The sequence below is a fragment of the Bos javanicus genome, chromosome 15, assembly GCF_032452875.1.
Source record: "Bos javanicus breed banteng chromosome 15, ARS-OSU_banteng_1.0, whole genome shotgun sequence".
NCBI classification, from domain to species: Eukaryota; Metazoa; Chordata; class Mammalia; order Artiodactyla; family Bovidae; genus Bos; species Bos javanicus.
In genome coordinates, this window is record NC_083882.1 from 54981596 (window position 1) to 54996700 (window position 15105).

The 15105-nt window shown below is 48.9% G+C and overlaps 1 protein-coding gene across 1 annotated transcript in view; it reads right to left on the minus strand.

Annotated features, from left to right (window-relative positions):
* Positions 1-611: 611 nt before the first annotated feature.
* Positions 612-15105, minus strand: part of MAP6 (microtubule associated protein 6) — an 84071-nt gene continuing 69577 nt past the window's right edge. Inside the window, exon 4 of the mRNA XM_061380894.1 lies at positions 612-2185. Within this exon, the coding sequence (XP_061236878.1) occupies positions 754-2185 (1432 nt within the window). The 3' untranslated portion in view covers positions 612-753. The remainder of the gene's footprint in view (positions 2186-15105) is intronic.

Sequence of the window (15105 nt, forward strand, 5' to 3'; positions counted from 1 at the left end):
GGTGTGTTATTTATCCTTTTAGGATAAACCAGTAAACATAAATGTTTCCCTGAGTTCTGTGAGCCATTCTAGCAAACTATCGAACCCAAGCAGAGAGTTGTGGGAACCCTGATTAAAGCAAGTCAGTTAGAAGTACAAGGTATAGCCTGGGACTTGCACTTGGCATCTGAAGTTGGGGAGACAAGGAGGCAGGCTTGTACGATGAAGCTCTTAACCCGTGGGAGCTAATGCTGTCTCTAGGTAGATAGTGTCAGAATTGAGTTAAATATAGGATCCCCAGCTAGTGGTAGATAATTGCCTGATGTGCAGAAGTCCTACCCCCTACCTGTGGTGTCACAAGTGCAATGTGGTTGGAGTGTGACAGTGAAGGGGAAAGACAAGTATGTCCTGCCTACACCCTCACAATGGGGTCCAGTTGTCAGGATCCTAGCATCTCCCACCTACTCCCATCTCATGCTGACAACTCACAGGAACTGGGGATTTCTCAGATGGCCCAAATGAATAAATGCAGAGCCCTGCATGCCGGCTCTCCAGTATGCATGGTACACACACACACACACACACACACACACACACACACACACACTCAAATGAATCCAGAGAGACACTGGTGAGCCAGAGGGACCAGTTTTATTAGATTCCAGCAAGACTATACAATATGTGTTTCATGCAGATTAAATAAGTGTCTTCGCTGCCCCTGAGAGGGAGCACTCTCACCTCCAGCTCCTTCTTTGGTATGTCAAGGGGTGAGTGTCAAGGGGAACCATCGACATATTCTGCATGGGGAACAGTTGGGATCATGACTGGAGGTGGTGGTGGGACCGTGGGCAGCTGAGGGCTCCTGAGACCTTGAGTCTTCAGAGGCTTAGGAACCACAGGACCTTGGTCCTTTGCTGCTGGTGGCACCTGAGGATCTTGATCTTTCAGAGGCACCGGGATTATAGGAACTTGACTCTTGACAGGCTCCAGGACCACGGGGCGTTGATCCTTGACAGGCGCTGCAGTCACAGACTCATGATCCTTCAGAAGTTCTGAGACCCCTCTCCCTTGATCTTTGACCAGCTGTGGGACCACTAACCCTTGTTTCTCTAGAGACTCAGAAAGCACAGAACCTTCCTTCTTCACAGGTTCTATGACCATGGCACTTGGATCCTTCAGTTGCTCTGGGACCATAGGACCTTTGTCCTTGACAGGTGCTAGGACCATGGGGCCTTGGTCTTTGACAGGTGCTGGGACCATGGGGCCTTGATCCACAGGCTCAGGGACCATGGGGCCTTGGTCTTTGACAGGTGCTGGGACCATGGGGCCTTGATCCACAGGCTCAGGGACTGTGGGGCCTTGGTCCTTGACAGGTGCTGAGACCATGGGGCCTTGATCCACAGGCTCAGGGACCGTGGGGCCTTGGTCCTTGACAGGTGCTGAGACCATGGGGCCTTGATCCACAGGCTCAGGGACCATGGGGCCTTGGTCTTTGACAGGTGCTGGGACCATGGGGCCTTGATCCACAGGCTCAGGGACCATGGGGCCTTGGTCCTTGACAGGTGCTGGGACCATGGGGCCTTGATCCACAGGCTCCGGGACCATGGGGCCTTGGTCCTTGACAGGTGCGGAGACCATGGGGCCTTGATCCACAGGCTCAGGGACCGTGGGGCCTTGGTCCTTGATAGGCGCTGGGACCATGGGGCCTTGATCCACAGGCTCAGGGACCACAGGGCCTTGGTCCTTGACAGGTGCTGGGACCAGGGGACCTTGGTCCTTAACAGGTGCAGAGGCCGTGGGGCCTTGATCCTTCAGAAGCTCTGGTACCATGGAACCTTCATCTTCAATTCTTGCTGGAACCATAGGACTTTGATTCTTTAGAGGCATAGGGGCCAAGGAATCTTGGTCCTTGACTGATGCTGGGATCACAGAACCTTCTTTCTTTAAAGGCTCAGGGACAGTGTGATCTTGATCCTTAATTGATGCAGGGAGTATGGGACCTAGATCTTTCAGAGGCTCCGGGACCACAGGGGCTTGATCCTTCAGAGGCTCTGGGACTGTGGGGCCTTGACCCTTTGAAGGCTCTTGGATCCCAGGACCTTGATCTTTCAGAGGCCCCGGGCCCACTGGACCTTGATCCTTGTCTGGCTCTGTGGCTACAGGACCTTGATTCTTAGGTGAATCCCTGGTGGGTTCGACCTGGCTCCTGCAGAGGAGAGAGAGGTTGTCACTGTGAGGGCCAGCGCTTAGACCAGGGACAGGGCAGAGCACAGATTGCCTGTTAAGTCTTGCCCAGTGGAGCCTGGGCAGGGCAGCTCTTGCTGGGGAGTCAGGAGGAGGATCTGATCTCCAGATCCTTAGTATAGAATGTGGGGTAGGGTGAGAGGCAGGCTGGGAATTGGTCATTCAGTGTGCTTGCCAATTGATTATAACCAGCAGGTGGCATGGAGGGCGGCCCCCAGGTGGTAGTGGCAGTACTCTACTGGGACTCAGAGTCTTCCAGTGGGCATCCTAGCAGCCTGTCTACCCCACACTCCCCCCAGGCCTCTCTTCCTTCCTCCAGAATAGGTGGGGTCCATCCTGGGGGCCCATCTTTGCTCTCCACTCAGGTGACCCTACAGGCTAAAACGCTTCTGTTCTCAGAGCTTCCCAGACTCCTCCCTTTCCCTGACCCCCTTGTTAAGTGCTCAGGTGGGAGGGGCAAGGGGTCCCAAGGCACACATGAGAGAAAGAGGGCAGTGGGAAGGTCTCTCTTCCCCACCTCCCCTAAAAGGGTAAAAAGTATTTTATCACATTGTTTAGGACAGCTGGCTGGGGTGACAGTAAAAAACAGACCAGCTTTTAATCAGTTTTATTATAGCTTTAAATTCTTGTATAGACCATGTACCCCACTGTCACCTGCAGCATATTTGGTGGTGACTGGCTGGGACTCCCCATTCAGACAGTGAAGAGGCCCTGCTCCCCTCGCTCTGTCCCCACTCTGGCCCCCTTTACTCTCCCTGGGCCAATCAAGTCTTTACACTTAAACCCACTTCAGTATTGTAACAGTTCCTGTCATTTAAAGCAGGTCCTGTAAGACTTCTAGATGTACACTTTCTTAGCTCATTCTGCTTTTGTCTCTCTGGGCCTCAGGTGTGTCATCTAGTTCACTGGGTAAAATGATATTTACTCAGAAATTTATGATGATTAGAAGTTATATACATAGATCACCTTGTACCGTGTTCTATGTAATATTGCTATTATTTTTCTGTCTACTTAGAAGTAAAGTTACACATATTTGGACTATTTTTATTCTGACATGTCATCCCAGTCCAGAAGCTTCTTACCATATTTAGCATCTTGAGCCTCCTAGGAACTGACATTTCTCAACAGAGTACAGAGTGCCACAGGCATCTTGTCCATCCAGTCCCTCTGGATGTCTTTGAGCATCACAGTGGAAGAGAGGGGCCGGGGTGGCTCCCTAGTTCAGAACAACACAGAGCACAACTGCCCTGGTCACATGGACACAGCTGGCTACCTTTAGTAGGACCCTAGTGTTTATGGAGGGAGCAAGGCTACGAGAAGCATGCAAAGTCTAAGAGTGGCATTACAATACCTCTAATACTTGGTGGTTGGCCAGAGAGGAAAAGTAAAAACCGAATTCAGAGGAGAATCCATCAGGAAATTGATTAGATAATCCTATCTGGAAGTGAACTACCTGGATGGAGTCATCCCAAATGGGGTGATGAAGCTGAGACATGAGACAAAAGAGGTGACTATGGCTTAACTTGATCTCGGGGCTTGGGTTGCAAAACCTATCCCACTGGCAGGATATGGGGCCAGTGTCCTCTGCTGGCATGGAGATTTAAAAGAGGGCCAGACCCACAGCATGGAGTGCAAAGTACCTTTCCCTGGATGTTTGTGCCACTGGTTCCCATGCCTTGCCTCATTTTTCTGCTTAATGAACATTCTCAGCCAGCTATGAGCTAACCCCAAAATTGCTCTGATATACACCTCTATATTGATTTGGTTAGTAAACTTGTTTCCTTAGTAAGTGTCCTTAATTATGGAAAGATTTAGAATTAGATTAGAAGTGATAAATAATATTACCTTTGGGGGTATTAAATTTAGGAAAAAAATCTGTGTAGGTTTAGTTTGAAAGTATTGACGCTGTTTAAAATAATTTGCATATTATATCTAATATAATAATATATTATTATAATATATATATTTGGCATATTATATTTAGACTAGTTTTGTGATTCCAATATAAAATGTGTAATGGAATAATTAATTTAGAGTTGTCGTTTTAAGTTGAAAGATATAAGACAATTTTATAAATTTTATAAACAATGATGAACTTTTATTACAAATTGATAGTAAACATATTTTTAAGCTTAATTTTTAAAAAAATTACTAATAATTTAAAAAATTTAGGGGAATTGAATTAAGTTATAAAATGCTCCTTAAAAGGGTTTGTTCCATTTTACTAGATTTTTAAGTTTGTTACTTTTATAAATTAAACATTTCTTTTTAAAACCAAAGCAGTCTTGGTTGGTCTTCCTGTGAACAAAACCACCCTCAAGTGCAACATAAAACTCTCATTGACATTGACTGGCCATCGCTTGGTTCCATGGTGGCCTGCCAGTCTCCCCATCTGTAAAATGCCCCGCCACTCACAGTGCCCTCTGTGTGAATGAGACAGAGCCGCACACCCAGGGTGGCAGCCGGTGTGTGGTTGGTGAGTGGTGATGGGCCATGTTCAGCCCACAGGCCAGCTGCCTAGGGGCCTGGTCTAGCCTTCGGGAGTCTGGGTCTGGTGCCTTGAGCCAGCTGTACATCTTCTCAAGACAGCATACAGGACAGGCTCCTCCCGCCTCCCAGTCTGTATACTCTCTCAGAAACTAGAATGACCTGCTGGCTTTTTCTTGGCTTCTGTGCTGCTTATTCCCTGCCAGATCTTGGGCAATTACTCGACCACAACAGACCTCAGTTTCCTCATCTGTAAACTGGATGACAATACAAATGCCAGAGAGCATTATGACAGAGGATCAGATGATCCTGTTTGGATCTGAAATCATAATTGGTGACATTTGTAGGGAGCTTTGGTGCCTTATGGGCTTCCCTGGTGGCTCAGACGGTAAAGAATCCACCTGCAATGCAGGAGACCTGCATTTGATCCCTGGGTTGGGAAGATCCTCTGGAGAAGGGAACAGCTACCCACTCCAGTATCCTGGCCTGGAGAATTCCATGGACAGAGGAGCCTGGCAGGCTACAGTCCATGGGGTCACAAATAGTCGGACACGACTGAGTGACTTTCACTTTCACTTTGGTGCCTCACATAAGTAAGTCCATAACCACAGTAACTGTGTAAGAGTTTACCGGACGCTCACAGGTGCATTATTTTAGCTCACTGGAGCCTCTGGCAGCCCTGGAGGAAGGCAGGAAGGTGGTGGGCAGCCTTGCAGCCTCACCCTCTTGCACTGTCCTCTGGCCACCCTTGCTGCTTGACATACTTTCAATGTTTGTTTCTTTGTTTCTGCTGCCTGGATTGCCCTCTTTCACCCACTTTCCCCATCTGTCCCTGATGGCTCAGCTCGGATCTTACCTCCTCACAAGGTCTTCCTGGATGCTCCAATTAGTTTTGCCTATATCTCCCTGCAGCACCATTTTATAGTCTCTCCCTGCATTCATAGATACCCTGGTTGCATGTAAAGCTCCCCCCCCGCCCCATTTGACTGTGTGCTCCCTGAAGGCAGGGACCATCCACCTGGCCTGCAGCCCCAGTGCCCAGCACAGTACCTGGAACAAAAAAAGGTCAAACAGAATCACAAATTACTATCGCTGAAACCTGGTTCATCATCTATCCCATGGCCCCAGCCAGAAATTCCGAGTCATCCTAAATACCTTCTGCTCCCTCAAAGCCTTCACTCAATCCATGAGGAAGCATCTTTTCTGGCTCTTAACATGTATCTCCTAAAGACTCACATTTCTTTCCCTCCCTACCTTCCCCCCAAGCTGTGCCGTCATCTCTGTGGACCACTGCCACAGCCCACTAACTGGTATCTCTGGCCTCTTCTCCAACATAGTCTTCATACAGAAATAAAAAAAAAGGAGCAAATCCTTGGCACTTCCCTGGTGGCCCAGTGGCTAAGACTCTGCTCTGTCAATGCAGGGTGCAGGGTTCAATCCCTGGTCAGGGAACTAGATCCTACATGCTGCAGCTAAGACCTGGTGCAGCCAAAAAAAAACAAACCCAAAGGAAGTCTTTTCTCCTGCTGAGACATCTTCAAGGCTTCTCCTTGCACTGAGAATAAACAAGTTTTACCCTGTTCCACCGCCCTCCCTCGCTGACCAGCCTGCTCCCATCGCCTTCCAGCCACCTGTGCCCTAGCCTCTCAGCACGCCCTGCTCCTTTCATTCACAACTTCGCACGTGTTGCTGTCTCCTCCTGGGACATTCTCTTGCTCCCTCTTCCTTGCTAATCCTGCTCATCCTCCAGGGAAGCAGATGTGACCAGGCCACTGTACAGGTTCTCTTGGTCCCTGACATTTTCTTTCCTATCCCTTATCACAGATAATTACTTGCATTCTTTTCCATTAATGTTTCCCCTTCTAGACTGAAGTGTTCAAAGGGCAGGACCATGTCCATTTTGTAAATCATTGTACCTAAAACAGTACCTGACTCAGGGAAATCTCTGACTTGTCCAATCAATGAATAAATGAGAGGCTTTTCTGTACCGGGCTCTGTCCTATTTGCAAAATGTAATATTCCTAGGTTATATGAGAAAACCAAAGTCTTAGAAACTTAATTTACTGCCTGTTTTCCTGTTTCCATGGTGACAGGCAATGCCTCCTGGGTATATACACGCTGACCTTGAAGCCAAGCTTTATTAGAGTCTGGAAGTAGGATTATCAAGCCCTGCCTGAGACTGGAGAACAGGCTTTCTTCCCTCACTGATACTTGCCTTTGCACACAATTCTAATCTCATAATCCACCTGTGATTTTTTTACTTCCCAGATTGACTCCTGATGCACCATCACAGCAGGCCCTAGTTGAGGCCGTGTTCCTGGCGTAGGGCCTTGTTTAGAAATCAGGGGCCTGTGGACCCTATCCTTGAAACCCCTGCTTCCTCAGCTTTGAAAAGCTCTGAGAAAGAAAGAAACTCATATGTCAGTCTAGGTACTGGGTATTTTAAACCTAGATTATTTCTTTTTCAGTGAAGAGCAGCCTGCTGGAGGAGAAAGTACACTGACGGGACTCGCGGCCAGAAGAGCTGGGTTCAAAGGCTGACTCGAGTCCATCCTAGCCGCGGATGTCATCATGGACATCCAGGCTTCCAGCTTCAGTTTATTAATCTATAAAATGGGAGAATTCCCCCTTCATTTATGGGAACACTCATGGCATGACCCCTGGAATGCAGGAGATATTTCATAAACATTAGTCCCAAAAGGAGCTTGGTGATCTGGTCCAATGTCTTATTCTACAGACGGGAAACCAGGCCCAGAGTGGGCAACCAACTCCCCACAGCCACACAGCTAAGAAATAGCAGGTCCAGGTCTTAACAGAGGCCTCTCAAAATTCACTGGGTCGGTGGGAGGGATGAGCAAACTCACTTGAAGCAAGGATGGGCAGGAGAGACAGAGAGGGGCCAGGCTGTCTGTGCCTCATGGGCCCTGCAGGAGGAGGAGGGGGGACAGTGGGCCAGGCGATTTCACAGCTTTGTCTCCTTCTGTCTGCCTCCAAGGGCCCTGTACAGATGCACACGTTTCCCAGACACAGAGCTCCCAACATATTATAAGAGATGCAGCTACCCGAGGGAGAGTGTCAAGGAAACTGCCTTTGAAAGGCTTGTTATTCTTATAAAGAATTGCGGGAGACAAGGCTTTCTCAAAACAAGAACTCTTGTCCCACCCCTGTCTCCCATGAGGCTCCATGGCCTCTATTTTAGCAATTATTATGGTGTTTGGTAATTACCTGCCTCTCCCCACCAGCTCGTGCATCATGAGTATCTAGTGTCTGGCTCCTAGTACCTGGCAGATATTTGTGGGAGTACTGGGTAGCTGGCGTAGAGCTATTTCTCTTTATTCTATCAATATTTGATGTTTTTTCTCTTTTATCCATTCACTGGACCAAGTTTGCTGAGCCCGTGCTCTGGGTTAGGCCGTGTGCTGGGGGGCACAGGTGGGCATGAGGGAGGTGGGAGCCCCCCACTGTAGGGACCACACCACGAACGCTGTAAAGCTCCCAGCGCACCAGGACCACCAGCCTTGGCCCCAGGCCCTCATCTCCCTATGTCTCTCCAACCAGAGAGGCCTAAGTTCCTTCAGTGCAAAGACATCACTGTGCTGGGCAAGTCCTTCCTCTCTGGTCCCAGAAAGCACAACTCCGCAGAACTGATCTGAAGGCGCCCAGGCTGGAAGGACAGATCGGAGGGTCATGGGTCTCCTGAACTTGGGCTGCTGTCTCCCCACCCAGCCCCAGCTGCTGCCTGAGCTGCTCAGGTCTGCGGGGTAGGGCACACCCCTGCACAAGGCAGCCCACCCTCTGTGGCCAGGACCCTGAGCAGATGCCTGGATTTCTGTCAGCGCCACTCCCTCCCATCCCTGCCCTGCTCTGGATTCTGTGCTCTGGGGTCACCCTTCCAGAGAATGCCCTGTTGACTGATACGTGAGGGTAGTTGAAAGGACAGCAATTGTGTCCGAATCCCTGACTTCTCCGGGCAACATGTGCCCCACCACAGCTTGGAGCCCTCATTGTTCCGCTCTCCTCACTACACATCTCTGTTGGCTCCCTTCCTTTGGAAAGTGTGACCCCAGAACTGAAAGGGATGTCCCCGTTAGGTCTCCAGACAGCACACCCCTCCTCTGCCCCAGCACCTGTACCTCCATGGATACAGCCCCTGCTGTCGTCTCTCAGCAACTAATGGTTCAGTTTCAGGGTCACTTCCTGAATGAAATCACCCTGACCCTCTACCATCAGGGCTCAAAGACCCCTTCTCCTGTGTCCCCACATCCCCGCTCTGTGCCCACACCCTCGCCTAGACACAGCAGCCTCCATCAGGATAGCTGTCAACAGTTTTGAAGCTGCCTCTCCAGAAGGGGGCTCTTTAGGGCAGAGACCACATCTGCTTCCTTCTCCTTCCCCTCTCTTTCCCTCCCTCCCTAGCTCCTTCCCCATCCCCCGCCTTCCCCTTCTTTTTACTCCCTCCATCCTTCTATAGGGCTTCCCTGATAGCTCAGTGGTAAAGAAGCCACCTGCAATGCAGGAGACCCAGGTTTGATCCCTGGGTTGGGAAGATCCCCTGGAAAAGGGAACGGCCATCCACTCCAGTATTCTTGCCTGGAGAATTCCATGGGGTTGCAAACAGTCAGACACAACTGAGCGACTAAACAATCCTTCCACAACATTTAATAAATGCCTCCTAAGTGACAAACTGCTGACCAGAGTGGAGAGCTAGAGTGCCGTAGCATGGGGCTAGCACCACAGGAGGACTCCACCCCAAATGGGAAGCTTAAAAACAAACAAACAAACAAACTCACACAAGATAAAATTCGAACAACTGTATTTACATGATACACACATGCTTTCCTATTTTTAACTGCCTTAGCACCTTTTTTGTCCTCCCAAACTGCAACCTTCTTTTATGGTTTTCTAAGAGGACTTCATATTCAAGGCGGCACATTGTATTCTCACAGCAGCCCATCACCCAGGCAGATGGGGTTCACTTGTGTCCCTGTTTTCCAAAGGCAGAAGCAGGGCTCCAGAAAATCACATAGTGAGCCTGTTAATGCCAAGACCTTAACTGAGGACGACAGACTTGCAGTCAAGCTCTTTCCTTTCTGCAACAATATCCCTTAGGGATGTGACTTCAACCACAGAGATCCCAAATTTGTCTGCAGCTGTCTGAACTATGTCTGGCTTGACATAACTCTGGTTCTGCATGGTCCAGAAGGCTACAGTCACTGAATTCTATAGGTCCCCAGCTCTGAGCTCCCAACTGCATCTCCTGAGAGTTGCCCCTCTAGGACTCCAACATCCAGCTCCCCTTTGCCTTGGTCCTTCCTGCATCTACTGCACAAGGACTTCCTTAATTTACCTCCTGGTGTTCAGCAGACCCTGGCAAAGAAGATAGTCTCAGAAAGCTTGTACATCCTGGTCTAAGAATGCCCATCTGCACCCACATCTGTATGGCTGCCAGTCAGTCGATCAGCCTGGAGCTACACAGAGTCCATCTATTTGTGGCTTATCAGCACAGGAAGAGCAACTAGGACGATGGCTAGAAAAAAGGCTGCCACCACAAGGCTTAATCCTGGGCGCTAGCTGAGGGGGTAGAGGGGTGGATAGTGGGTAGTAATGTCTGAGCAAACTCAGCATCTGTGACCCTCATCTGACTCATTTTCCAAAGATGACTTGAGTATTTAGGGTCACTGAAGTCTTTGGAGCAAGGAAGGGACAGGAAGAGGAGATTGCTCTTGCAGGAATTCTTTACAGTAGGAATCCTAGAGATGGTCCCAAGTGCTGGACAAGGAATGGATTTCAGTCACTCAAACCTGGCTCCAAATCCTGGCTCACCATGTACAAGTTGTGTGACTTTGTTATCTAATCACTGAGTCTCATTTTGTTTTGTTTTTTTTAATCTGTGAATCGGGATGGTGCCTACAGCAGACTCTCTAGCCCTATTGTGAGGATTAAATGGGAACAAGTGTGTAAAGGCCACACACATGCTCCTTCCCTTCCCCTAGGTTGTGCCACCTCTGCCTTTTACAAAGTGGCACTAGACAGCTGGAGCAGTTTCCTAGTTTGGATTTTTCTCCACCACTCCCAGATCTCCTGATGGCTTCCCTCATGGCTCAGATGGTAAAGAATCCACCTGCAATGCAGGAGACCTGGGTTCGATCCCTGGGTTAGGAAGATCCCCTGGAGAAGAAAATGGCAATCTACTCCAGTATTCTTGCCTGGAGAATCCCATGGACAGAGGAGCCTGGCAGGCTACAGACCATGGGGTCACAAAGAATTGGACATGGCAGAGTGACTAACACCAACTAACACTAACCAAGTCCCCTGTAGACAGATGTATCCCTGTTTCTGTTTTAATTTCCTTTCTTTCTTCCTCCCTCCCTTCCTTCCTTCCTTTCCTTCTTTTTCTCTTTCTTTTTTAACTTGGCCACACTATGTGTGGCATCTGGGATTTAGTTCCCTGACCAGGGGTCAAACCCGTGACCCCTGCAGTGGAAGTTTGGAGTCTTAATCACTGGACCTCCAGGGCAGTCCCTGCTTTTTCCTTTTTACTGTTAAATACCTTTTCTAGATATAACCTGCTAAGAACTAAATAAATTCCCGGTTGTATAGTAGATATTTTAAAAGCTTCCTTGGTTGTCTTAACACCAGGAAGGCTAAGTCAAGAGCATAGTTGACTGTCTTAATGAGCTATCATGAATCTGATAATCCTGCTAAAGACCCTTTTAAAAATATGAAGTGCTGGACTAAGGCAGCCAGACATAATGGCTCAGTTCTTGTCTAGCTGGGAACTTGCAAATCCATCTTTGTCCTTCTCCCCATCCCATCTAAAGCAAAGGATGGGCTCTTGAGCCATTGATCAAAAATTGGTTTGGTGTGTCCAGAGTGAATCAGTGAAAATGACCAGGTAATTGCAGAAATAGAGTCTGCACCAGGAGATTGATAGGGTGCTCGGGGAGGAGGGGCTGGGGAAGGGTTGGGGAGGGGAGAGGGCAGCAAGAGCCAGTGCTGGAGGGGCTTCACCTCAAGCGGTTGCATGGCAGAAAGAGTGGATTTGCCATGTGTTGCTCCAGCTACCACCACTCTGTTGGGGTGAAAGGTGGTAAGTAATGGAAAGTGCTGGTCAGCAAGCTACCCCCCAAATCAACTATGACAAGGGTGTTCCAGAGGCCTTCTGGAAGTTTACAGGGGCCTTCGCATGCCACCCCATGAGGCCCTCTCATAATAATCCTCTGAATCACAAACAGGATTTTCTGTTACCACCAGCTACCCCACACTGGAACCAAACAGATTTGGATCACACTGTATCCCTTGCTCCTACTTTCTGAATCTTGGGATCACATAGATCTGGGTGGTTATGGATACCTGTATGCTTGTTATCCTCTTTGAGGCTCAAAGAAAGTAAGAAACTCAGCCAAGGTCACACAGCTAGTAACTAATGGAGCTTGGATTTAGAACTTGGAGAAGGAAATGGCAACCCACCCCAGTATTCCATGGACAGAGGAGCCTGACAGGCTGTAGTCCATGGGGTTGCAAAGAGTCGGACATGACTGAAGCAACTGAGCACTGTCGGCTCTAATTCCCAGCCCTTACGTCTAAGACATGCCCCTCGAGGGATGCCTCTGCCATCTCAGAATTAGGAGCTCTGCACTGGGCAAGGGATGGGCTCAGCCAGCCTCTTAAGATTACCCTCTAACCTCAAATCTATGTTTATAAAGTCAGGACTGTTTAGGAAAAGCATCCATATAAAGTACAGAGGGGGATGACCTGGAGTCTGGCCTTTTTAAAACCAGCCATTGACACCTCTATGCTCTCCTGCTGCCATGACCTTTCTCAAAACCACCCCTGTCATGTGAGCAAGCCAGTTACTAGGCAGAATAAAGCCTTGTGGAGGCATGGTGGTGGGTATGGAGGCAGATGGTGAATATCATCATTCATTCATTCACTCACTCTTCATTCAACAAGCACTTTAGAAGACATTATCTGCAGGAGACAATGGGCCAGAAGCTAGGACTACAAAGAAGAGCAGGAGGACTGAATCCTTGCCCCGCCGGAGCACACTCTTGTCAGGGGACACATACACAGATATGAGCAGACACAGAACATGTGCTAAGTTCCATGATGAAGAACACACGGGGAGCGTCTTACCCAGCCTGGGAGGTGCGGGAAAGGCTTCCTGGAGCTGTCCCCTGGGCGGAGTCTTGAAGGATGAGTTAGCCGGGTGGAGAAGCAGGAGAAGGGCAATCTGGGCAGGTGGGGCGGCGTGGGTAAAGCATGGAGGTGAGAAGCAGCATGGTGCGCTGGGCAGACACAAGCTTCTGCGGGCCGAGAGGAGCCCACAGACGGTTTAAAGCAGGATGTGACATGATCAGAATTGCATGTCCTATGGATCCCTCTGGCAGCTTAAACCAGTACCAGTGACAGCAATTTGTGTATCTCAGTATCTGAAGCTCCCTTGGCCCCAGATAAGATGTGTGGATTGAGATAGATATAGACAATACCAAATCAACCAGCGACCGAGGGCCACTTATATGAGGACAAGGGACAGAGAGTTAAGCTCAGTTCCAGTATTTGAAACAAAAAAACACGAGGTGATGGTCTCTGAGCAAAGCCCTCCAATGTCAGGTTTGGACACCAGTTTTATCTTGGTATCTCCAGTATCAAGTGTATTTTTTATGAATGGAAATTGTCAGAACATTCTGTATTCAATAACAATGCATTTTAGTCACCTGGTCAGTTATTTTAGCACCCTAAGGAGAATATCTATATATTTAGCAGAGACAATAGGTCAATTCATTCAGGATGTATGAGCCAGTTGTGTGTGAAGACCTGACCCAACTCTTACTTCCCCTCGTTTGTATCTAGTTCCCAAGATTTAAAGGGGATCCTAGTGAGCCTGCAGATGCTGGAACAGACGGGGCCCCTCAAGGGAGCGAGGATATAACTTAGTTAGGAATCCACCTCATCTGAACCCTGTCTCCCTTCAGGCTGCCTGCCCCACCTTGGGTGAAGGGGAGAAGCAGCCCAGGCTGCAGCGCAGGCAGACACCCTTTCCCTCCGAGCTGCCTTGGTCTGTCTGTCGCCTGGTGGGAACACCTGCTCCACTACATTAGGAAGGGTCAGTGGGACCACACAGAAAGGAATGCTTTGTAAGCAATCAGTAAATATAAGTTCTTAGAATGTTACTGTTTAGGTTTGTGGGCTCAAGGTAATTCAGTAGCTGGAGTTCTATAAAAGCATTCTTCTTAATCAGTGTTTGCCTCAATCTACTTCATACATTGTCAGAGATTAATTATCAGAAAGATGAAGAGATGAAGAACACAGACCTCTCCAGTACTGTACAGGGAAGGTGGAGGGGCCTGAAATGAGCTCTACGTAGTGTCCACTATGGGTTCCCTAGAGCCATCAAGTCATTTCATCCTCACTCCTCTCACCTGAGGTGCGTATTAGTGTCTCCATTCTCAGAGGAGGACACCAAAGCTCAGGGAGTTTACTGTATGTCACAGACTTGCCTAGCTGGCACCGACTTCCATCCATGAATCTGGTAAAGCCTAAGGGCACTGCCACTGTTAACCTGTATTCACATGCTGAGGAAGAAAATATGTGATGATGGCAATTCTGTTATTAGAGCTACTCTAGGATGGCCGAGTGTCATGAGGATTGATGCATTAATGGCAGTGGGATGGAGAGCTTTGGACCACGTGCCTGGTTCTGCGTGAGGAGAGGCTGAGGAGGGAACTGCTGCCTCTCCTGTCTCAGCTTGGCTTCACCACCATCAAGCCCGCCGCTGTTCCTGCCCTGTTGTTCTCAGCTGGGGCTGCGGTAGGGTCTCCCCTTAACTGTAGATAGTCCATGGCCCATGTCCAGAAAGAAACTTTCTATATCTGAGGCCCTGAAAATGTAAAACGCCCTAAGGCATTTTACCAGGGAGCAAGCCTTGAAACCACCATGACACACAGAGGGGGTTCACAGCCTTTGTTAAAGAAGACTGGACAGTCCCTGTGAGTCTACAGGAAGCAGCCTGTGCATTTTTAAACCATAGTGGACAAAAATGAGGGAAGAACTTCACTAAGAACACACAAACTCTAAGGAAGGATTAAACTACACTTACATCTAATGTCTTAATAGCATTGGGGACCTATTTCAAAATCAGAGGCTGGTTTTAACTTTGCTGTTTCAGAGAGGTGGTGATAGTAATGGGTGAGGATTTGCCTCCAGGGCTTGGGAAGCATCAGAGAGCACAGTGGAAATGAGGCCAAGGCTCTGGGCGAGCCTGAGCACTGGGTGCTGCCCACCTTCCTGCTCCTCCACTGCCCACCCTTGCCCATTCTCTGATTCTGAGAGATCTCACCTTCTCCTGGGTTAATCTCAGTGCATTGTCTTCTCTCTCTGCCTCTGTTTCTACCT